This window comes from Cimex lectularius, unplaced genomic scaffold (genome assembly GCF_000648675.2).
Source record: "Cimex lectularius strain Harlan isolate CLEC.00 unplaced genomic scaffold, Clec_2.1 scaffold78, whole genome shotgun sequence".
Lineage (NCBI taxonomy): Eukaryota > Metazoa > Arthropoda > Insecta > Hemiptera > Cimicidae > Cimex > Cimex lectularius.
This window is the reverse complement of record NW_019392658.1, coordinates 285,289-310,865: the sequence shown is the minus strand read 5'-3', so window position 1 is coordinate 310,865 and position 25,577 is coordinate 285,289. Positions and strand designations below refer to the sequence as shown.

General features: G+C 33.7%; 2 protein-coding genes across 3 annotated transcripts; one reads left to right on the top strand and one right to left on the bottom strand.

Moving 5' to 3' along the window:
• The first annotated feature begins 2,614 nt into the window (after window positions 1-2,614).
• On the top strand, window positions 2,615-8,177 carry LOC106663280. 2 transcript variants are annotated; one of them, XM_014387985.2, is made up of 4 exons: window positions 2,615-2,997; window positions 3,680-3,770; window positions 5,063-5,099; window positions 7,797-8,177. In XM_014387985.2, exons 1-3 carry the CDS (start codon window positions 2,742-2,744, stop codon window positions 5,079-5,081), a joined length of 366 nt encoding a protein of 121 aa, XP_014243471.1. In that variant the 5' UTR covers window positions 2,615-2,741; the 3' UTR covers window positions 5,082-5,099; window positions 7,797-8,177. The 2 variants fall into 2 exon arrangements, with proteins under 2 accessions (XP_014243471.1, XP_014243470.1); XM_014387984.2 differs by having other exon boundaries at window positions 2,616-2,997; window positions 5,060-5,099.
• A 1,580-nt stretch (window positions 8,178-9,757) lies between these two features.
• LOC106663282 (guanylate cyclase soluble subunit beta-1) lies at window positions 9,758-23,073 on the bottom strand. The gene is made up of 14 exons (XM_014387987.2): window positions 22,850-23,073; window positions 22,523-22,596; window positions 18,707-18,807; window positions 18,122-18,240; window positions 17,578-17,733; window positions 17,368-17,521; window positions 17,141-17,295; window positions 16,938-17,063; window positions 16,791-16,873; window positions 15,034-15,204; window positions 14,595-14,832; window positions 14,380-14,517; window positions 12,746-12,903; window positions 9,758-10,719 (listed from the first exon to the last, which is right to left on the bottom strand). The coding sequence occupies exons 1-14, from the start codon at window positions 22,850-22,852 to the stop codon at window positions 10,590-10,592; spliced, it is 1,806 nt and encodes a 601-aa protein (XP_014243473.1). The 5' UTR covers window positions 22,853-23,073; the 3' UTR covers window positions 9,758-10,589.
• Window positions 23,074-25,577: the final 2,504 nt, after the last annotated feature.

Genomic DNA, 25,577 nt, shown 5'->3' with positions numbered 1-25,577 from the left:
AAACATAATTCTATGGAATGGTCGACCTTGAGCATCCAAAAATTTTGAAAAGTTTATGAAAGAAAACAATATTTCTAGTAGGTTTTTAGTTGAGATAAAAAAGTCAATGGCACGAGCGGGATTCGAACACACGATCTTCGGCTTGATAAGCCGCTGCTCTACCACTTGAGCTATCGTGACCTAGATCCACTTGGACCCCAACTTCCCATCTCAAACGCACCCTTAGAATTTTCCCTCCTTTCTGCCATTTTTCAAATGTCGGGTAATCAAGTTGGATTCTAATTCTATGCGTAATATCAAAACAGGAGCAATAAAAGGTAATAAATAGTAGTAGGAAGGGTTGGTGGAAAGTTGAACCTTAGGACAGGAGGCTTACCTTAAGACCGAGGACGAAATCTCAGGCGGTAACTTGCCTATCAGATCGAATTCGACCTGGATGTTAGCAAGTACGGACGTGGTGCCATAGTACAGAGAGACCAATTGGGCGACGGTGAACATTTTGTCAGGAACAAGTTGTCCACAAGTGTCCGATGGTGGAATGAATAGACTTGTCACTTTCGCGACGTTTATAAAGGGCGATCGGTCCAATGAGCAGCCAAGGACCCAAAATAATGGGAACGAGAGGAAAATACCTCCTTTAAGAATGGCACCATCTTTTGGTACACAGATGGATCTAGAACACAAGCAGGTACAGGGCCAGGAGTATTCGATCTTGGAACCATATACTAAGAACCCATAGGAAAATACACCAGTATCTTCCAAGCTGACATTCACTCAATCAAGCGATTTATTCAATTGAACTTGACTAAAGGGTACAAAAACAAAAACATAACTATCATGTCAGATAGCGAAGCAGCCAAAAAAACACTAAGCTCAAATGTCATTAGTTCAAAGATGGTGTTGAAGTGCAAAACCAAATTAAACATATTATGTACTCAGAACAAAGTCAGCCTCTCCTGGGTCCCAGGATACATGGGAGTAGAAGGCAACGAGAAAGCGGACACCCTTGCAAGGAAAAAAGCTGCCACAGCGCTGATAGGACCCGAACCCTTCTTTGGCATAGGAATCCCCACTATTAATGAGTATCTCAGACAGAAGGACAAAAAGAAAATGAAGGAACAACGGAATTCACTCATTGGATACAGGCAATCCAAGAATCTCCAACCAACTTCGGAAGAAATGAAATTACAGAATGTGTCAAAGGAAGCAGGAATTAACTGCGAATCCTAATAGGATTCTAGGTCACTGCAAACCAAATGGACACTTAAGGAAGATTGGAATAATCCAAGACGGCACATGCAGATTCTGCAAAGAGGCAGAGGAGACACCAACACACCTACTAACAAACTGCGGTGCTTGCCCGCAGGAGGAAATGCTTTGCGATGTACAATGTCACCATAGAAAGAGACTCAACCATTGAAACCGTGCCTATTAATCAAGTTCCTTGATGAAATAGGACTCACCGGTGCTATAGACACAGAACGGGGATACAATAGCTCTTAAAGAGCGCGGTATATCACACCCCGACAATTACATCTACATTTATATCTACTAGTTGTAATATAACGAATAGATTTTTATATTATCATTATATTGAAAAAAATGTTCTCTTTTTGGGTTCTCTTTGGACATTAACGATCATCAAGTCCTGCTGAAAAGTTATTCTTTTTTAATTTTCAGTACACTTTTCTCCAAAATTGTTAACGATAATAACATTATTTTCTCAATTTTGTGTAGCAATAATAGACAAACAATCGTAGGGAATTATGTATTTCAAAACCAACCAGAAGTGGAGGTAAAAAGTTGAAAAATGTTGTCACAACGTTAGATTGTTGTAACAAAAAGTAACAATTCGCTAATTTTAAAAACCTAGCTAAGAATTCATAATAGACTAAGCCAATAAAAAAGGTTGATTCTGAAAAATTATTTTCTGAAAAGAAATTCCGTTTATTTATTTTGTTCTATTTTCCTTATAGAATTACAACCTTTTGAGCACATAATGAAGTAAATTTTTGAAGGGCTTGAAATAATTTTTTGAAAGTAAAAATCAAGTATTTTGGGTGGATCTGGTCTCGATGAATTTGTTCCATCCGTAACATTTGACTGTCTTTTATGTATATTGTCTTTGAAAACCTATTATCCAAATTTACCAAATTCTTCCATTAACTCCTTGCTCAAAGGAGTCAGCGTGTAAGGACAAAACATTGCATTTATTTATTTCATTCTTTTCTTCTATTTCATCTTTAAGCTTTTGAGCCGATAATGAAATTAATCGTAGGAGATTACAAGCCGTAGAAGGGTTTTAAATAATTTTTTTGATAGTTAACAATCAAGTTTCTTGGTCTAATTTGACTTGACAAACTTGCAAATATTTTAAAGAATAACTCGTTTAAAATCTTGCATGTATCTTTTAGTGTCAAAAAGTACCTTGAGGAATAAAACATTCTCTAGAGGAAAGAGAAAAATTCGAGCTGTCGGAAAATAGCCTAAGTGTAAGTCAAAGTTAATTATATAAGAAATAAGACATTCTAAGGCTTTGACCAGCCCACCAAGAAGCGATAAGCCATATATCCTGTCCAAAAAGTAAACAAATATAAGCCGACGAGATGTTTAGATTGCCAATATATTTTTGTGTTTTAACGTGTCGTAAATGTTCCCCGGGCGGAAGGCCAGCATGTCTTTCGTACTCGGCCCCTTTTATCAATTTTAACATTCACACGAATATAGAAAAGTGAGGAAAAATGTCAATGGAACACTTGTACTGGGACGACGGGCAGGAGAGCGAAGACGGAAGTTTTGTCGAAACGCTAATCGAAGGGCGTCCAAAATCCGACCAACGTCCATACGTGCAAACCGACACCGAGGACTTTTCAGAAACAATTTCGCCCCCTTTACTCTTCGCAGACACCAACGAGAACAACAACGTGTACGACAGCGAATTATTTAAAGATAAAGAGGTCGTACCGTGGCCGTTGACGCCTCTCACAGCATGTCACGGTGAGTTGAAAATTTCGCAACATAACTTTTTTTTATTACCATTATTTACTTTTTGGATTTGGATAAAATTAGACAGAAGTAAGATCTTGTAAAAATTGTGAAACTGACACGTTTAATATTTCCAAATTGCATCTTGCCAAACATGTCCTAAGTATTAGTCTAAGCATCATAAAACTTACTCGAAGGAACACGATTCATTATCATAAGGGATGTATGAAATACATACAAATATAATTTAGAATTAAACGATTATTCTGAATTATTTATGCCAAATATTAAATTTTTCTGTTTCTGAAGTTTTCTGCATTTCCCAAGGATTTTGCTACAAAAAATCGATTTTCCCTTAAACAATTTCCTCTTAGAAGCCAGAACTGTTCTAATTTTTCAAATAATACCATACCATGAAAATTATTATGCCTTTTTGGAAATAATTATTCAGAAATCGTGAGATGCGGTCTGGTGTGATGTAGGCTTCAGAAAAACATTTTCTTTATCAACAAACATTGTTTAAATTTGTAAACCCCAGGCCCTGAAGATGATCTCAATAAAGATCGAAACGTTGGCATGATAAAAAAAATGTTTTTCTGAAACCTACATCACACCAGACCGCATCTCACGATTTCTGAATAATTATCGACTAACGGCCACTAATCACCACACCTTTTTGAAAATGTTTTCACAGCTTTGCCAGTCGCTCCACTAGGCTTTAACAACTTCGTATTGCTCTGTGGAAACTGTGCTTGTTCTTTGGATGGAAGAATAGTCAGCCTACCGTAAGTTTTTTCCATCCTCTGTTCAAAAATTAATGTAATTATCATTATTATCTTTATTCCTGTTTATTTCTATATTTTATCTTTTTTTGTTTTTCTTTTTTTTAATTAATAGTTACTAATTTTATAAAAAAATATAAGCTTTGTGATCCATACAAGTATTAAAATGTAAAAACTGCAGTATTAAAAAATCGGGGATAAGTTAAATTTGAAAGAAAACAGTTCTTTGGCCAAATTTTCGTGAAATGTATCCCCTTTACCAGGACTTTAAAACAATTATTACTAATAGCACCGAGGGCGTCGGTGTCCAGAACGGTTTACGCGTTGACACGGCGCTCATCACGGTGAGGTGAAGGTCGCGGGTTCGAATCCAGGGATCCTGCTTTCGAAACAACACCGGCACCCTGAGCGTTGATATGGGCTCTGATGTTGCAAACCCTCGTAAAAAAAAAGAAAAAGAAAAAACTGGTTAATGGTATGTATTCGTCAAAAGCTTGACGAAGGGAATGAGACTTTTCTTCTGTATTTAGCATTATTTAATCAACTAAAATTATAAAAATTGAAGTCTGATATCAATTATCTAAACATAAACTACATTATTTCAAAAATACAGGTAATTTTTTTTTGTAAATTGTCTAAAAACATTTTTAGATATTTCGAACATACTGGATGTATTCAATAAATATAACGAATAATCTGAATAACCAAGGCAAAACATTTTTTTACGAGGGTTTGCAACAGCACCTCAGGGTGCCGGTGTTTTTGAAAAAAAAAGCGCATTTGTAAATATGTCGGGTTGGAATGCAGGGCCGCTGGATTCGAACCCATGCCCTTTACCTTATAGTGATGAGCGCTGTGTCAACGCCTAAACCGCTGCGGCCACCGACACCCCCATTAATTAAGTTTTTAAAAGTGGTTTCAAATTTCTGTGAAAACTAACTCAGTCGCAACTTTGCGAAAGACTGTTTTGCCTTGGTATGACCTTAAAATAGGTCGAATTCAATTTGTTTCTTCATACCAAGATCCAGATTATTCGTGAGTTAAAAAGTTGTCGATACATCTAACTGTTTCAACAGAAACTAAAATCAATGTAAATATAATAAAATTATTATGTATAATTGCATGGCAAAATCAAATGAATTAATATGATGATTAATATCAAAATTACTCTTATAATACCTTCAAAAATTAATCGGTCGATAAATATACCAAATACACTTTAAAATTATAACTAAATACTTTATTTTTTGTTATTGATATAAATTCGCCTATTTATTTTATTTTATTTTTAGCAGTGCTGATCATTTTTCATGACTGAAATTTCATTTTTGGGTAAGTAGTTCAATTACATAACACTTATTTTAATACTTATTGCCAAATATGCCCATTATTGTTTTCAAATATTCGCCATTTTACGATTAATAATACATTCAGAGAATATATGATGCAACCATAAGTTAAAAAATTACTGTGCTTCAGTCAGTAAAGAAGGCGAAACAAAATTATTTAAAAAAAAGATTCGTTTTAACCACATCAGATATTAAATACTATACAGTAATTAATATATATACTTAAATAAAATACTTAATGTAAAGTACTTATAATAAAATACTTTACAGTATTTAATAACTTTATAAATCACAAGTAATGGCATAACCATCACCTCCGTAAATACATAAATACATCCAAACAGGAGATATAAAATAAAAAGTTTTGGGAGTTTTTGTGGATTTCATCCTTTATTTTCTCAATTTTTATAACATAAAAACTAAAGTTTGTTCAATTAGGCTAAAAAAGGAGAAATTAAGCTTTGTATTGGTCATAATAACGTTATGAGTTGATGATTTGCTGTGTGATGTGTTATGAATTTTTAAGCGGAATATGTCTAGTGGGTCCACTAGGCGAAACCTAAATTGCCACTTACCCAGCCGATTTTTTTTTATTGATGTAAAAATTTGAATTTCATTTTTTTGGATAATGCCTAAAATTTCTTTTGCCTATTTTTACAACCGTTTACATATCTAAATCTCATTTAATGTAATCCTGCATATTATTATCTTATCATAGGTAAAAAAATAAATCGACTGGTATGTAATAACCTAGAATTACATGCACATTAAAGGAAGAAAAATAAATTTTAAAAATCTTTCAAATATTCTTCCGAAGGTCGTGGGTTCGAATCCCGCTCGTGACACCAGCTTTTTCGTCTCAATCAAGACTTTAAATTAAAAGTATAATTAATTCAAATACTTAAAATATTGGTTTTTCCGCTGCTGAGGGCCTATTGGTAAGAACTAATACTCAATAAGAATTTGTGACTGAGCGACACTTTTTTCAAGACACAAAGTTAATCAAAATTTAAATTAGTTAATACTAAATCCCTGAATATAGATTTTTGGGAAAAGCAGAAAAAAAAATTCTCTCAAATTTTTCCCTCCAAGCCTCGGATCCTTTTCCAAAATCACAAAAATGGTTATAACTTTTAAACAACTCCACCAATTTATTCGAAATTTTATAGTATTTTAGAACCTTATACACTAAACTTACGAGCATAAACGTCGCCTACGTAAATAAAGCAGAACCGGAGATATAAAATAAAGGTTTGGGGAGTTTTCCATGGCTTAATCTTTACTTTTCTTACTTATAACGGCATAAAATCGAAACCTTGTTTGCATAAGCTGAAAGAAGATAATTTCACCTTTCTATCAGACATAATAACATTGAATTTGGATAAAATCCAGAGGAGGTATGAATATTTGATACCGGACACTGGAGAAACAAAAAATAGCCCTTAGGCTGATCGAGCCCAAAAATTACTAGCTTTTAGAAGTACGGGTTCACTTAAAAACATCCTCTCAAAACCTAAAGACAAAGTAGACAACTTGGCAAAAAGCGGGGTTTACCAACTCAATTGTAATGATTGTGATATTAAATATATAGGACAAAGCGGTAGAGAAATAAAAACAAGAGTAAAAGAACACTTGCCTAAATCGAGCAAATTTTCGGAATTTAAGGACCATCTAAAAGAAACAAAACATAATTTCAATTCAAATTTAAATACAAGAGTGTTACATAGTTTCAACAAAGGGAAAGAACTAGATTGGTTTGAGAAATTTGAAATTAAAAAATGTAAAATTGAACATGGTGATAAATGCATTAATAATATAACAGATTTTGATCTACCTCCCATTTTAAATATGTACATAAATAATATCAAACATCCAAATAATTAAACTAATTATTTTAATTGTTATTATTTTTATAGTAATTTAATAATGTTAAGTATTTACTAGTATAATATTTATTTGTGTCATAATTTCCGCGTTTCGCACGTTCAAATTGAGCGCCATTAAAAAAATCAGCTGCTAATTGGAACGTCGCGTTGGCGGAGGTATCAACGGTTCACTTTGGCAATTCATGTCGAGAGACGTGGTTGTGGAAGTCCTTCAACCTGATGATGTGCTAAAAGGCTCGAAATCCGGATCTTACAAAACAACTTACTGTGAGTAGGAACTATCTTTTTAAAAAAGGATTGAACACCACACTCACTCCACCATTTATCATTTCTATTATCATTTCTATTTATCATTTCTAAAAATTACTATGTTTTCTTTGCTGTAAAATTCGTATTTAAAAGCTTTATAGGTTGCTTAACACTAATTTAAATTGCTTCTAACTAAAACAAATTTTTTGGATTACTTTACTGGCAGTGTCTTTTCGTTTTTGTAACTTTTTATAAATTCAATCACACTTAATACGCCCTTCATATTATTTGTTTTCTTATCCTAGGTGAAAAACCAAAATGACTAATAATTTTGAAATACATGCACCTACAAAGACAAAAATTTTTCTGGGCTCCTAGAGCCCATTGGCAAGACAACTGGAACACATTTTTAAACATTTTTGACTTAGTATCACCAAAAAATATTAATTTATCTAAATGGCTACATTTATTATATAAATTAATTTACAAATTATACATTGTTTTTAGAACTCTTTTTTATAAATAATAAATTTACTTTGTTTCAGGAATGTAAGCAGAATTCTATTAAAAATCATCAAAACCAAGAAATTATATCATGATTGTGATGTGTGTAAATGTTGTCTCTGTTGAATGTAATTATTTAATGTTATGTATCTAAACTATTTATATTTTTTTATTAACAATGATTGTGATATTTTGCAGTTATGTGTTTCAGATTTTTTATCCCGGCAATTTTTTATCTTTAACATAATATTTACTGTAAAATAACATTTATTTTACGTATTGAAAGTGTTTTTTCAAAATCATTTTTTAATTGTCACCATTTTAAAACCAACAAGTCCCTATGTAGATTCATTTTATAATTGTATTTATTGCATGACTGCTATTATTATTTTCATACTTTTGCAAGTGAAACATTGAAATGAAATAATAAATAAATTGCTATGATTGAACGTAAAACCATTGGAGTGTATTTGTTACCCGGCTTTCTACTTTACATTAAAAAAAATAATTAATTGAAAGAAGTAATTTGGTCAGTATGACCACTAAACATAATGTATTTAATAAGTAAAAACGAAGTATAACTTCACTAACAGCTCCCCGTGGCCACTTCATATGTCGCCAAAAATCAAATCCCTGATTACACGACATTTGAAAAATGGCAAAAAAGAGGGAAAATTCGAAAGGTTGTTGGTTGAGATGGGGAGTTGGTGTCTGGGTGAATCGAAGTCATGGTAGCTCAAGTGGTTAGAGCAGCGGCGAATTGAGCCGAAGGTCATGGGAATCCCGCTCATGACACTAGCTTTTTCATTTCAACCGTCACCTTATATACAAAGAAGAATTAATTGAAAGAAGTAATTTGGTCAATCAGACCACTAAATATAATGGATTTTATAAATTAAAATGTTTTGTATAAAAGATAACAGTTAAAAGTATTTATTATAATCCATGAATTAGATTTGAGGATTTAGCTTTGTTTACATGACAAGCATTTACTAAAATAAAACAAATTTTCAAAACCTGCATTAACTTTGCACCAACACAATAATACTCTCTAAAATTTTGTGATGGTTTCTGCTTTGATCTAACTTTATTTCCTTGAATCTCAGGAGTCTGTTGGCACTGTCAAAAGCCACCTTTTTTTACATATGTTGGGCAGGTATGCATTGACCCTGTTATATTAAGACCCACTGGTCTGTACAGACTTTGTAGCATGTTCAGTGTTTTGGGCCGGCATACTAGAGCTCCATCTGTGCCCATGGGTCTGACCATTGTGGTGCATATTCAATAAGCCATCCTAGGGTTTATTCTCCAGTTTTACTGCTTAGTGCTTAGTAGAGCCTTGGCTTTATGCTGAATGATTTATATGCGTCCTTCCCAAAGCCTATGTTGAAGGGTTATATTTTAGGTACTGGGTTCTTTGGAGAAATGTAAGGCTTCATCTTTTAAAGTAGGCGCTGTTAGAAGCTTCATTCTTCTTGCAAAAGATACAAGATTTTTTGTTAGGATGTTTAAACCAATTTTCTCATACCATCTTTGTTATACACTATTACATGTTATATATAAATGTAGATATAATATGTATGGATGTATAGATATATTAAGGGATATTTGGGAAAGTTGCGGGAGGAGAGAAGAACAAGGTAGTAGATGACTGGATGTCAGAGTATAAAATAAAAAGATTAAATAAACAAGTGCATTTACTGAGTATCATATCTTGACGATAAACTGTTAACAGTGTGTGGACTAGTATAATCTTCCTACAATATTTATGGCGTTTTGCATTCGATTTGACAGTATTGTAGAATTTCCCTTTTATGATTGTCACCAAGTCATCTGCATAACCTTTGCCATTCTGTTCTAAGCTGGTAAGCTCTTTAGTTCGATCAAGCAGTCCTAGTAACCAAATAAGTCACGAAATAACTTCTTCTTACTAGATCTTAGGGAAAAATTAAACTTTTATGTGTACATTTTTATTAAATGAAGTATATACATGTACATTTTTCCTTTCCTTCTGAAACTGAGATTTTTTTTTATAGCTCCTAAATCTTAAACTTTGGTATATTTTCTATGATGTTAGAATCTATTGTTTATAAATTAACTACTAAAACAATATTACACTATTCAAACTTTATGCAATTTAAAATTAAACCGAGTCTTGTATAAAAATTAGTATTTTTTTACAATTCCTATTATTTTGGGATTGAACTAATCCAAATAATTTTATATATAAAAATAAATTTTATGAATTTACTTGTTCCATTGCAGTTTTAATAAATAAAGCACAGTCAGTATGACATATTCTCTCATTGTTTTTTGTATTAATTGTACACAATTGTTTTTTATCGTTAACAATGGGCTCACAATCTATCATTTTTTTTGCTTTTATTACATTAGTAGAATTAAATAGTTTTAATCATTTTCAATGACTAGAACTGTGATATTTCCCCTTGAAAGGTACATAAAAATAAACATTTATATTTCTTTTTTTATTTTCAACGGACTGTTCATCTGTATAATTATTTTGCTTTTGAGCATGATGACAAATATGTTAACTCTGAACGTGATATACAATGTTTAAAATTAAAATATGAAGAATTTCATTCAACGACACTACACAACACATTTAACACAAATACTATTCTTCTAATTTTTTTTTTTAATTCATTGAAGTTATATGAAGAATTTTTTGTTTATACATTTTACTGAATCATATTAGATCTCTTAATGAAAATTTTTCAAAAAAAAGTGTGATTCAAAGGTTTAACTAATTTAACATTATACATGAATACACTGTTGTTAAATTTAAGTTTGAGGTCATTCTCCCATGAGAATATTTACAAAATAATTTCTGATCTTCTTGAAAGGAACCAGACTTTCATCGGTTCCGATTTCCCTTTCATGGTTATCGGGCCCCTGTATGTGAATTTAAATTGAGAATCTGCGTTGGACTTCTCTTGAAGGCACCTGGACAAAATAACGCCAAAATTATAATTATAAAATGTAAAATGAAATTCGCCTAATTACTGATTTATGTAAGATCAAATCTGCACACGTGCACATTCACTCATGTATGAGTTAAACACTCTCCCAGTCCACCCGCAATTCTCATTTATGTGGTTTACAATAAATTATTGGCAGGTCTCGAGAATCACCCACCTCCGGGTATAGGCAGTTCGGGGTATGACCTTGTTCTTATCTGCCTTATCTAGGGGCTACCTACAGCTAGGTTATTTTAGTTCCCAACACAAACAATTCCTAATTCCAAACCTATTCACACTCACACCCATTCCTAAATACAAACTTTTTTATTTAGATACGATTAACACATCTAGGTATCGATATTCCTCCATCATCCTTTTCACCTAAAACTAACCTAATTGAGTGTCAATGGGGTTACTCATTATTCTGCCATCGACCTTCTCACACCACATATTCACGCTAATAAATACATTCACTCTCAACAAACACTACGGGCACAAAAGTGTGAATACTACAAACAATAACACAAACAAGAATCATAGCAGGGGACCCCAATACTCGCTGCCGAGCTACAATTCTCATATAGGGGCGCTACATGCTCTCTATATGGAGCCCAGATGATGCTCCCTTCAATCACACATTGAGCAACCTTTCTCTCACATACGCGACATACGCGGGCTTTGGTCCAAAAATAAGCTACAAAAACCTAGAAAAATAAATCTTTTCCATCTTACTAAAATTTTAGGAATGATCACCTTTCTTTAAATAGTAAAATAATATAGTGAGTTTGGTAATCCAATATGGCTGGAATATTTTACAGTAATAATGTACGGAAATTACTGTACGTTTGAATAGTTTGTTCATTTGATTATTTTTAATATAAAATAACTGGCTTCTTAAAAAGAACTTTCTGACATTTCTCAAATTGCTTCATTGTTATATTTAAAAGAATTTCGCAAACATACAGGAATTTTACTTTAAATGCTTAAATTATTTACCAACTACTAATTTTTGGTTTTTGGTTTAAAGAAAGAGTTAATTTGAAATTTAAAAAGGTTAATTTGAAGTTAAAAAGGTTGATTTGATGTTGAAAAACTCAATTGGTGATGTAGTACTATACTATACCACCCTTTATACTTATTATATAACTATCCTAATTGAGTGTTAATTTTGTACTCCATATTCCACCATCAATCCTCTCACACTACACATTCACGCTAATAAATGCATTCACTTTCAACACACACACTAGCTAACACAAAAATATCAATACTATAAGCAATAAAACAATTCTGTTTCCCCCAATAATTGTAACAGGTGACCCAGATACTCACTGCCATGCTCAAGCAAAATTCTCTTATCGAGTGGTATTATTATTAACTTTCTATATGAGGACGTGGGATGACGATCTTCAATGAAGTGAGGGACATCAAGCAACCAGACACATACATGTGGTTTGGTCCACAAACCAATGAGAATTAAAATCAAAATAAAGTTATTTATTCCAAGCACCTTTGTTTTCAAAGGTTAAAGTTATGTACTAGATTCCTGATTTTATAAGCTCATGTACATACAGACATTGGTACTGTATGTATTTATCGGTTGCCGAGATTGAGTTCCAGGGGCTATGAACAGTTAGGTCATTTCAGCCCCCAACGCAATCCACAAGTTCCTAAATCGGAACCCATTCACTCTTACTCACTCTTAAATGCATTCTTTCTTACTTACATTCCATAAACTCAGTTACGGTGGTGGAGTACATGATATTCCTCTGTCAAATCATATAACTAACCTAACTAAGTGTTGATAGGTTATATTACACCATCGGCCCTACACATTCACATGAATAAATACATTCACTCTCAACACATACTAGGAACACAAAAATATCATTATCAGATTCAATAAAACAACCCTGTTTCCTCCAAGACCCGAAACAGGGGACCCAGATACATGCTACTGTGCTTAAGCACAATTCTCATATGGGGTGGTACTCCTCTGTGCAATTTACCTGTAAGCATCTTCCGAAACATTTATTCTCCCTTGTTCGCCAGTAGTTTCAGTTCGGGATGTTAAATTGACAGTGTTCCCAAATAGACAATACCTCGGCATCCTGTGTCCAATGACACCTGTCACAACTTCTCCGGAATGAATACCAATTGTAATGTTCTAAAAATGTATTATTATTTAATAGGCTAATAAACAGTACCCTTCAGTACTTAATGTTATGATGTATATAAAGTTTACTTGCAATTTGGTCGTTATTAGGGAGCTGAAATTGAAATGACAAAAAAAAATGTTATAATCTTTTTTTAGTAGTTAAGAGAGCAGTGGCAGGTACAGGCCTATAATCCTCAAATGTTGTCTGCTGAGAGACATAAGCTCCTTCACCTTACTTTTGGAGAGATTTAACAATCTCCTAGCTTGCCTCTTGCTTGGTGTTTTTATTCACTGCTTGAGTTTTTCTTTCACACGCCATTTTTCCATTTCCATTTTTATCACTTGTGGGCCAATACTACTAGTTGTGGTTCCAATGGTTGAGAGGGCCCTTCTTTGTATAGTTAATCAGCCTTCCATTTCCTTCTATACTTTCATGTCCCAGAACCAAGCTGTTAGGAAATTTAAGCACTCCCGGACAAATTTGAAGCTCAAAGCATAGGATTTTAGTGCTTTCATAACTGCCTAACCACTAACCAGCCACAAGTCTAATGGGTTTTGCTAGGGTCTCTGCTTTTACACCTACTGTTCCATCTTTGATCCATCAGTGTACCGTACCCATCCAAAAACATAACATTGTCGTTTTTTAAACGTGCTTGTTATGTATGACCACTTTGAAGGGTGTGTCAAAGTTTTGTGATGGTTTTTCTCTAGATTTGTTTTATTTCATTGTAATTAGGAAAATATTGGCCCTCTCAAATACCAGTGTACACGTAAGAGTGGGAGACTGAATGCAGTTTCTGTTGCTATTCTATGACAACACATCACCCCTGTTATGCTAAGACACACAGGGTCTTTGTAGACTTTGCAATTTTTTTTGTGTCCCCTTGCTCTGTGCTTTTGGCCATCATGCTAGTTCTTACTATTGTGGTGTATAACTAAAACGTCATTCTGGAGTTTATTCCTCATGTTATGCTGAGATGTTTTCTTAGAATTGATATTTAAACCTATTTGCTCATACCATTTTTTTTCTTCAATTTTAGGGTGTTTTGTGTCTGATCTGACAGTTTCATCAAATTTTTACCAGGGTATCTCATAACCTATAGTATTTATCCTAAATTATTAAGCTCCTTGGTTAGGTTATCTACAACTAGCAACCATAGAAGTGGCGAGTCCTTGTGGGCATGGAGTAGCTGATATTTGTACAGTCTGATGATCAGGTTCAGCAATTAATTATCTGACTACTTAACATTGCTAATATCTAACTGGAGGGAAGGTATTTCCTGTTTTTACAAACATCCCCTAGACACAACACTGAAAGTGGCTAAATGCTGAAACACATATGACAGGCAAATGTGATAAATTAATACACAGACTAAAATGATTAGCAACGACCAAATTACACAGACAATACAAAGTAATACCATTATTTTGAGTATAGTTGTTAAATATTTCTTTATTACTTAATAATATTCAAAAAAAATTTACCACTGGGTTTTCATCAATTTTAACTTCTTTCACCAAATCCATCATGTCTAGGGCTAATCGAGCAATACACCTTGCATGATCATCGCATGTTTCTGGAAGGCCACTTACAGCCATATATTTGTCACCGACTGTTTCCACCTGAAAAATTAATCTTCAGATCTGATAAAATAACTCAAATAAATAACCATAAAAAATTATTCGTCGGCTCACTTTACCTTGTAAACATTGGGGTTTCTTTTTGGGTCGGTTAAAACGTCAAAAGCTGTGTAAAGACTGTTTAGGAGTTGGACAATTTTCATGGCACCCTGTGAGTCTGTATGTGCGGCACAATAATCGCTGAATCCAACAATCCCAGAAAACAGTAGAGTAACACATCCATATTTTTTTGGTGCGACTGGTCTCTTATGTCTCAGTTCATTAGCAACACTTATTGGCAATACTGAGTAAAGTAATCTAAAAACATGTTACAGTCTAACATGAGATTGTTTTGTATGTGGGTGTATCTTAAGGGTCAGCATTAGGTCCCTTATTATTTATTTTTTATATGCAAATGATATGTACCATAGTTTAAATAAATTTGTGTAAAATATATTTTCTCAATACATAAGTTGAGCATTAGCTAAAAATTGGTATTTCACGAGATGAAATGGTTACCTGTCAGTTTTTTGTTTTTCGCCATCCAATTCTCTATATGTGCTTTGAAGCTTATCGGTGAGAATTTCCAAATTTTTAGTCAACTTGTAATCAGCCTCAAATTGTTCAGACATTAATACGAGATCCCTTGTTGCATCGTGTAGTGGTATGTCACTAATGTATAATCCCCGACTGTAACACAAAGGTTAGAAATTTAATATTAATAAAATCATGCGCATGTCATTGGTTGGTTTATGGTCTATGGTTATTTTTGGCCCTCTAGTAGTTGCATTTAGGCTGATTCATGTGTGTTTTATGTATTGTTCAGGCATTTGAGCATTATATTTTCTTTTTTTCCCATTTCTTTAAAGTAGTAGCATCTACGATGGGCTGTAAATTTGGTAAAAGAAAAACATATGACATATAGACATGGATTTTGTAAAAACTACATCAACGAAATAACCTGAACATATTTAGAAACTGATTAAAACAAAAATTTAAATTAAAGAATCAAATTTGACTTATTAGATAACAAAGTCTTGGGTGAAAAAATAAAACAGAGAGTAGCTGCAGGGATAAAGGGACCAAATCACAACCTGGCAAAACCACTTGGACTGGTTACAACTGTCTTCCAAGCTGAGGTCCATGCAATCCAACTGTGAGCACAGGAGTTGATACAGAATAAAATGAAAAGTGTGCAGACGGTGTGAAAAATGGGTTTAAATATCAACCCTAATATTTAAGCCTATTAGGGTTGATATTTAACCTATCTATCATTCTTATGTCTTATATCGTAACTTATCTTTCATACCCTTTACAAGAAAACAAAAAAAAATTCAATTACTTTTGGGCCAAAGCCTGCATGTCCGGCAAGAAGAGAAATGCTCCTTGATGTCAACATAATTAAAGGGTGTCATTCTTTGGCTGCATATTGAGAGCATGTAGGTATACGACCAGAATGAGAATTGTGCTGCTGTATTCCAATTTTGTAGGAAACAGTGCTGTTTTATTGTATATTATTGTATATAGCACTTCTTAGTTACCTTGTTTTGTCCTTCAGAGGCCTTGGCTTTTTCAGCAGGAGAAGGATTCGCACAAACATAGGACAGGTGATGTGTCTTCTTCCTGGCAATATCTGCACAGACTTGTTTCTGGGTTCTATGAGCATCAGATCTTTTGGATGTATTCATGGACTATTTTGCATGCGACATTTTTATTTTCTAATGCTTCTAGGTTTGCTATTACCGCATCTATTTGGCTTGTACTTTTCCTAATTCTTTAGTTCAATTCAATTGACTTGATTTAAGAAGGCGGAGGTCATTTAATGTTGTTTTCTTATTTCTTTTTTCCGGGTCATTGAGGTAACTAAGGTTATTTCTCCATTGAGCTTTCACAAATTGGGTCATCGTTGAACCCATGTGTAGGTGTCTTCTCATACGCCATTAACCTATCACTCCTTTGAGCTATTTAATTATTGATTATTTATTGGGACTGAAATTAGACAGGTCTAATTGTGGCAATATGTTTGCCAAGTTTGGTAGCTAACAGTCCTAACAGGTTCTAGGTTTAGTGGTTCTGCCATTAGTTTTTTCGTCTAGGTTAAACATAACAGGTTTGGTGCTGAATTGACCTGTTGAGAGTCACTAAACTCTAACTTTGGCATAACTGTTGACTGTCATAACCTGACATGTGCAGATTTGAGCTTTTATAAATTAGTATTAAATCATGAATCATTGAAATATAAATCAGTATTGAACATTTATGTGATAGTGCCTTACCTTATGAGATCATCAAGATTCATAACACTCGGGGAACAAATGAAAATGACCATGTCACTTTCTGGTACATAAAGCATTTGACCCTAGAATAAAATGGTCAAAAATTATACTACAAATTGGTCCAATTAGAATTTAAAACAGACATACTTTTAGCCTCATTGCGGATAATTCAGGAGTTTGGCTTTTGATGATCCCCTGTTTGGTTTTAAGAACATAAACTGTATTTATGTGGGCAAGGATATTATCGAAAGTAATTTCCAAATGTGGCCTGACCTGCAAAAAAAATTCCAAATGTAGTAATTCCTTTGAATTCAGCATGCATGTGACAAAAATGTTGAAATAATACTCACAGGGTCTACCAAATCAGTTAAATGACAGAGAGGAGAGGTTGCTCTTGGAATTATTCTTGCAATAGCAGATCCTGTTTGATGAAGTTTCAGCTCTCTATCGAACATCATGTGGAAAGGAAATATATTACAAAATGTTTTCGGACTAATTTTTGGCTCTGAAACACAAATAGTAATGTTAAATTGTAATTAGAACTTAGGTACAAAAACGTAAAGCTTTTTAATTCTACCTTGTGATAGGGTCTCGAATTCATTCAAATCAGGAGGTGCAACTTTCCCATTTCCACCTTTTTCGGTGATTAAAAATTGAACATGGTCACACTCTTCTTTAGTTTTTATTATTTCAACTTTAACTTCAGTGTTGTGCAGGCTGCTTGTAACTTCCTTTAAAAATGAATAATTGAATATTAAATTGTTCAAGTGGAGCAAAATATACTTACTTTTACAATACCGATGACGATGTGTTCCAATCCTGGCCTATCTGAGTAATAATGCAAAATCAAAGTGCCAGCGTCTGACTGTTCTGTACATCTAAATGAAGGGGCTCTCATTCCGGGGTACAGGGTGCCCAAATGGTCATGAAGCGCATCGAGGTTCTGTTTTGAATTATTTGAAATAAAAAATAAACTTTATTCTTGAACTTAAAACTTCCTTGAATATATAATAGAATAAGTAATCATGATTACAACATATTTACAAGGATTCAGGCCTGAAAAGGCTATACAAAAAATTATACTATGATGGAAGTTAAACGAAAAAGGGACAATAATGAATATTTGGTGCCAATTTGAGAGGACCGGAGGTAATCAAAGAGGCATGACTTAAAGTGGAAAGGGATGGCATTTGGTGCATGGAGACAGGACAGAATTCCTTAGGTTGGATATGTTACGAAGTGAGTATTAAACTCATTATGAAATGTTAATTCAAACATAAAATTTAAATTGTAACACAATGATTATAAAAGTTCATTTTGCCTGATCTTACTTGTAGAAAATCCCGCGGTGTTGCACCAAGACATTGAAGAATTTTGTCATATCCAGAGTCCTTACAAAATTCGAAAAACATTTTTCCAAAAAGTTCCAGTATTGTATTTGCTGGGATTTCTAAAAAAAATGAAAATAAATAAATAAAAATAAAAAAGTGAAAAGAAATACATAATAATAATGAAGATAATTGTCGTTGTTATTCAGAAAAAAAAGAAATCAGCAGGAGCAAGTTATTTCTTAGCTTGACTGTAGTAATAATATAATATGTTTAAAGTATTACATAACACTATTTCACTGTTTTTATAATAGCATGAGTACTTATTAAAGTTCAAAATGATAGATGTCATTTAATTCTCAAAAGAGGGTAAATGCAAGGAAGTAGTAAAGCCAATATCGGATTTTTGTTTTTTGTTTCCTCTGTCAGATGTGCTTTGTCATCGTGTCACATTAAACAGTTGGTCTGTGTCACAGACCTCACAACAATATTTCTCAAATTTCACTTTTGTCTTGCTAAAATATGGCAAAACAGTTCAACATAAAAGCGAAAAACTGACACTAATCAGGTTTTACAGATTAACCTTACTTAATATTTCTTCAGCAGCTCCGACAATATTGTATGTCAATTCATCATCATATATTTGTCTCACTAGAAACTGCCCTTCCAGTACAACTTCTGCTCTTTTTCTGAAAAGTCATACATACAGTAGTTAATAAAATGAGTTAATTATTTTTAATAGAAATAATTTTTATTATTAAATTTTAAAATAGACATTAAATCATACATGAGGTTACAACTCACTTTTGTTAGACCAACAAAAGAAGTCCCCTTTTTAAGTATTAGTAAATGGAAAAATAAATACACAGACCCCAAGCGGATGACAATGAAACCAACGATAAAACAACAGGTTGATCATCACCCACAGATTGCAAGAAAAAATCTGATAATGTTCGTTAATTGATAATAATATTTTAACATAGATAATTTTTGCATAACAAATCAAGGTTTCAAGGGGTGTGCATGGGTTCGGTAAGATAAGGTTAAGGTTAGGGAAGGGTTGCGTTAGGTATGGTAGAGTTATGGTTAGGGTAGACGCAGATTAGATTAGGTAGGGTTAGAGTTAGAGACAAGAGAGATTAGGTAGGTAGGGTTAGAGTTAATGTGAGGGTTAGGTTGAGTTGAGGTTAATGACGAATTCCGTTATGATAGGTAGGGCTAGATGTAGGGAGTGTTATGGAGGTATTCCGTTATTATAGGTGAAGTCAGAGTTAGGGTTAGAGGCATGTGAGATTAGGGTATGTAGGGTTAGTGTTACTGTTAGGGACGGGCTAAGTTGGGTGGAGTTAGCGACGGATTCCGTTATGATATGTAGAGTTATAGGTATGGTTAGTGTTAGGGCCGGGTAAGGTTAGGTAAGATAGAATCAGAGTTAGGGTTCATGGATAGGGGGGGGGGGGTTAAGCCGGGTTAGATAAGGTTAGCGTAAAGGGGGAGTTAAACGCCATAGATTGAGATGGTTAGAGTTAGGGTTATTGTTAGGGACGGATTAGTTAGGGTTAGGGACGAGTTACGTTATGACATATAAGGTTAGATTTAGAGAAGGGTAAGGTTAGATAAGGAATAATTAGATATAGATTTGCCTACATACAATAAAACAATCCCGTTTCTTCCAAAAATCCAAACTAATTAAAAACCAAAATTAGCCACACCAAACCAAAAACCAAACTAACACCTCAATTCAAACCCACTCACTCTTTAATGCATTCTTTCTTATTTACATACCACTAACTCAGTTAGGTTGGTGGAGTACTCGATATCCCTCCATCACCCTTTTTACCTATTATAATGTATAAATAACCTAATTGAGTGTCGATGGGGGTACTCAATATTCCGCCATTGACCCTCACATTACATATTCACGCCAATAAGTGCATCCACTCTCAACAAACACTATGGACACAAAAGTATCAATACTACACACTACAACACAAACAAGAATCATAGCAAGGGACCCAGATACTCGCCGCCGTGCTACAGATCCAATACCTCTAGTATATTTTTGTATATTTATGATTGATGAATTAAAGTAATGAAAGTAAAATTACTGTTTTTTGAACAGTTTGTATATTTGATTATTTTTAATATAAAATAATTGGTTTCTTAAAAATACAATTTATCAAATTGAAAGAAAAATGCTTCATTTTTATATTTTCAAAAGAATTTCGCAAATATATAGTAATTTTACTTTACACGCTTAAATTATTTACCATCTACTAATTTTTGGTTTTTGCTTTAAAGAAAGAGTTAATTTGAAGTTAAAAAGGTTAATTTGAAGTAAAAAAGTTGATTTTAAGCTAAAAAAAGGTTGATTTGATGTTGAAAAAGATTAATTTGAAGTTAAAAAAGGTTAACTTGAAGTTAAAAAAGTTGATTTGAAGTTAAAAAATGTTGTCTAACTTAACTGAGGGGGTACTCAATATTCCGCCATCGACCACACTACACATTCTCGCTAATAAATACATTCACGCTCAAACATAGTAGGGGATACAAAAATATCAACGCTATATTTAATAAAACAAACATGAATTACAACAGAGGCCGTGCTTGTTAAAAAGGATTAATTAATTAACCTAATTGAGGGTCAATGGGCTACTCAATATTTCGCCATCGACATTCTCACACTACACATTCACGCTAATAAATATATTCACTCTCAACACTAGGCTGTTAAAATGGACTTTTGCTATAACTGGTCGAACTGTCTTGTAAATTTCCTAAGTGAATTCGTTGTTATAAACAAATACAAATTATTATTGCCTAGAATATTTCTGACAATTTTTCACATTAAGATTAAAATGAAAAAAAATGAAAATATTAAGTATGACACAATTACGCACAGGAGTTTCGATTAAAAAAATTAATTAAACAAAAAAAGAAAGTTTAAATTTCGTTTAAATTTTTTATATTTAGTTGTAAAACTTATTTAGTTTGTTTTTCGTCAAATCGGTCTATTTAAGCATAAAACAATATCTTTTCTACCTAATTAACCGAAAGCAGCAATCTGCTGGATTCATTTGGGTCATAGACTGAATGTTGAAATTCCCATTAATACTTGCTAGTTAAATCAAAAAGAATCAAAAACAAATAAAACCTCGGCTAGCAACAATGGATACCAAAAAATATTTATGGATGGGTTGGTTGTTAATACAAATAATTTACAAAAAATAACTTTAAAAGAAGAAACAATCGGACTCAGCCACCCCACCAAAAATGAATCATTAGACTTTCGTTACTTGCCACAAATTGGTGAACTATCAGAAAAAGTAGGTAAAATTCTTAAATGAAAAGTTATTAGAGTAACTTTGAGAGGTGCGTGTTCACTTAGAAACATAACTCAAAACCTAAAGACAATGTTGACAACTTGTCAAAAAGCGGGGTTTACAAACATGTAATTGTAGTGGTTACGATGTTATAGGACATATAGGACAAAACGGCAGAGAAATTGCAAGGAGTGTTAAAGTCAAAATCGGACAATTTTCTGAATTTAAAGACAATCTAAATGAAACAAAACACAATTTAAATTTAAATACAGCAGTGTTACACAGTTTCAACAAAGGACGGGAACTAGAATGGTTTGAGACATTTGAAATTAAAAAAACTTAAAATTAAACACGGAGATAAAATGCATAAATAATATCATAGATTTGGATTTATCCCACAATTTTAAACATGTACTTAAGGCATACAAATTAATCACTAATTTTAAATTATTTTCGTACAGTTTTATTAGGATAATATTTAGTTGTGTTGTAATTTACGTTTTTCGCATGTTCAAAATTGAGCGGCAATAAAAACCAGCTTCTCGTTGGCTGTGGATCGGCGGACTCACTCTTACGATTCATGTGGAAAGACATGTTTGCTGATGATGAGCGCTCGAAATCCGGATAATTTTGACCAACAAATAGAACTGTAGAATCATCATTTACAAAAAGTGAATCTACATATTCACCCCAACTTCATCATTTCTAGACAGCAACACGTGTTTTATTTTATTTTATTATTTTTTTAACGGGGTCCCGACCTCAATGAGGATTCAGAATAATTAATCTTTAAAACCAGGTTTAAAATAACAAATTCCCGGGCTTTAATAGTTAAAAGATATAGTCATAGCGGGAAAATTTCCCTCGTTGGGGGCAGTACACCCCCTTTTCCGAGAGATTGCACTTAGTCCAACGCAATCTGCGGTCATTTCAATTTTAAGATTATGTCCGCGTATTGGGAAAAGGGCTTCTTTTTATAATTTTAAAAGCCGGAGGAAAACCTTCGGCCCTTTTTATCGACTACCGTCTCGACTGGAAATGAACCAAAATACAGATTATTCCGAAGTGTCCTTTTCCTTACTTGATAGTTTCCCAAGTCTCCTCCCCGAACGTCTTCAGGACGAGCAGCTCCAAAGCATAATTGACGAAGCCGTACTGTAAAAAAAAATCCATAATTAAAATTCAGTATATATAAACCGGACAAACTTTACACAACATTCCAATAAAAACTGTGTACACCGACAAAAAAAAAAAAAAAACAGTTTTACTATTGACAACATAACGAAAAAAATAAAATAAATAAAAACAAATAAACATTGCAAAAAAATAAATACAAATTTTTATTGAGATTAAACTCTGTTTAACTAATAAATAGAGAACATTTATGTAATAAACTATAAATTGTTACCATTTTTGATATGAGGACTCAAGTTCGCGATGTTTTTTTCGTTGGAGGGATGTGCGATGTGACGGTACGAACGCCAAGGAGAGACTGACGCAGGACTCTGTAAAACAAATCGATTCGAAGACATCAGTCGGCGAGCCAACAGAGTGCTCTACCAACGATTCGAAATCCTCCACTCACGACTCACAGCTCGGATCACTTTGACGTCCTTCCGGCTCCTACAGCAAATATCATCGACCTGAAAAGGGTTAGAATTGAAAATCGAGAAGGATGGCACGGATGCTAAATAGGAACGTCATTTTTGGAAAGGGGACGTTGCATTACTCGCATTTATGCAACAGGTTAATCTTATAAAATGTAAATAATTAAAAAGAAAAAAAAATCTACAGATTAACCAAGCTTTGCAATGAGGATGAAGAAACAGCCACCCATATCATCTTCGAATGCGAGACAACCTGCGATACAAAGAAAACCTAGGAAAAACATTGCAGCAACGACAGTCTATAATCTAGTACCTCCTAGGAAAAGGATGGAGTCGATTACACATAACTGAGGAACTAGGAAATTACAATAAGCCAGTTGGCCACAGTGCTTGGTGAACATTAACTCCGCCTCCTAGTCTCTTTTCATCATCATCATTGTCATCATAAAGCAAGCTTTAACAGCAAAAAAATCCAGCTTAAATACAAATACAAAGTGCTACATTTCTTGCAAAATCCTTATTAAAACAGAGGATACAAATATTTTTAAAATTTATGTCTAAAATTAAATAAAACATGGTGCATCATTTTCTCTAAGTCAAACCTATTAGCACTTTAAGACCTTGACAGTCCTGACTGCTCATTCGCCCGTCCAAAATACCTGGGTCCAAATTACCTTGTTATAGCTATTTAATAGAGAATCAGCTTCTGTCATAGTGCGTGGGTTCGATCGAAAAATGGCAAAAAGGAGGGAAAATTAAAAAGGTGAGGTTGAGATGGGAAGTTGGTGTCCGAGTGGATCGAAATCACGATAGCTCAAGTGGTAGAGCAGCGACGTATTTAGCCGAAGGTCGTGGGTTCGAATCCCGCTCGTGACACTGGCTTTTTTTATCTCAATCAAAACCTTAATTAATTGAAAAGAGTCATTATTAAATGTGTGTTGTTTAGTGACCGTTAGTTAATGATTATTTGTAAATCGTGAAATGCGGTCCGGTGTGACGTAGGTTTTAGAAAAACATTTTCTTTATCGTGCCAACGTTTCGATCTTTATTGAGATCATCTTCAGGGCTCAAAGTGTTTGTTTTCCGTGTAGATGTGACATTCTTCTGTGTCGTGTTGAGAGTGCCGGTGAAATATATGAATATATGAAACCAACACGACACACAAGAATGACACAATTAAACAAAAAAACAAACATTTTGAGCCCTGAAGATGATCTCAATAAAGATCAAAACGTTGGCACGATAAAGAAATTTTTTTTAGAAAACCTACGCACTAAACACCACATGTTTCGATCTTTATTGAGATCATCTTCAGGGCTCAAAGGGTTAGCTTTCTGGGTAGATGTGCCATTATTGGGTGTCGTGTTTTTTTTTTTTTTTTGGCAGTGGTTGCCCCTCAGGGTGCCGGTGTTTTTGAAAAAAAGCTCATTTGTAAGTAAGTCGGGTTCGAATGCAGGGCCGCTGGATTCGAACCCGGGACCTTTACCTTACAGTGATGAGCGCCGTGTCAACGCCTAAACCGTTGCGGCACCGACGCCCCCTTGTGTTGAGAGTGCCAATACATTTCAAAAGAAACATTTCAAACATAGAAATTACTACCAGCATTAAAAACATTAAGACACTAATACAAAAATTACACCAATTAAATCTCAGTGCCGCCAGACACCTTAACAAAATTCTACAAATATCAAAAAGATGCATACAATTTCCACTTTGATCAAATTAAAAACAAACACACCATAAAACTTAACAACACGAAAATAAAGATCTCAATAAGGATCGAAACGTTGGCACGATAAAGAAAATGTTTTTCTGAAACCTACATCACACCAGAGCGCATCTCACGATTTCCCAATAATCATTAATAATAAAGAGACTCGACTTCACAAAAATCACCAACACCGATTATGCCTGACAGACCAAAATGATCGGTAACGACCAAATTTCAAGTTCATCACGAAGAAATCCCAAATTTTCTTGGTTTACCTTTTGATGTGTATCCTGGCTAGGTATCGAACAGAATTTTGATGTTATGTATACATAAGGTTTCTACTTAGCGATCATAGTTCAAGCCTAATAAACATATATCTGCAAATAGCGCCGGTTTAAACATAGAAGTACAAACACAATCGGCCTTCCTCTCTTAATGTGTTTTTGATGCGATCCGACACTGTGCAAATGTTTGAAACCAGACGCTGGTGGTCTTTAGTGAATTCTCCCTCTTGTATTTATGTAAAAAAACGTTACCAGTTAAAATTATTAATGCCGTACTTGCTTGTATTCGGTGCTAATGAATTCTCGGGGGTAACGTGATTTTTTTATGCTTTTCGTACGTGGTAGAAAGAGCTGAGTCAGGCCTGACCCCAAGAACTGGACAAACAGCATTTAATTAAAAATTTCGACCTTATCGGAATTAAACTTGACTTGAATAACTTGGGCAAGAAAAAATAAATAAACAGAGCTAAACAGGTCTAACCGAAGGGTTTAAGAAGTACAAGTTAAAGAGTTAAGGATTAGTTTGAGACAGCA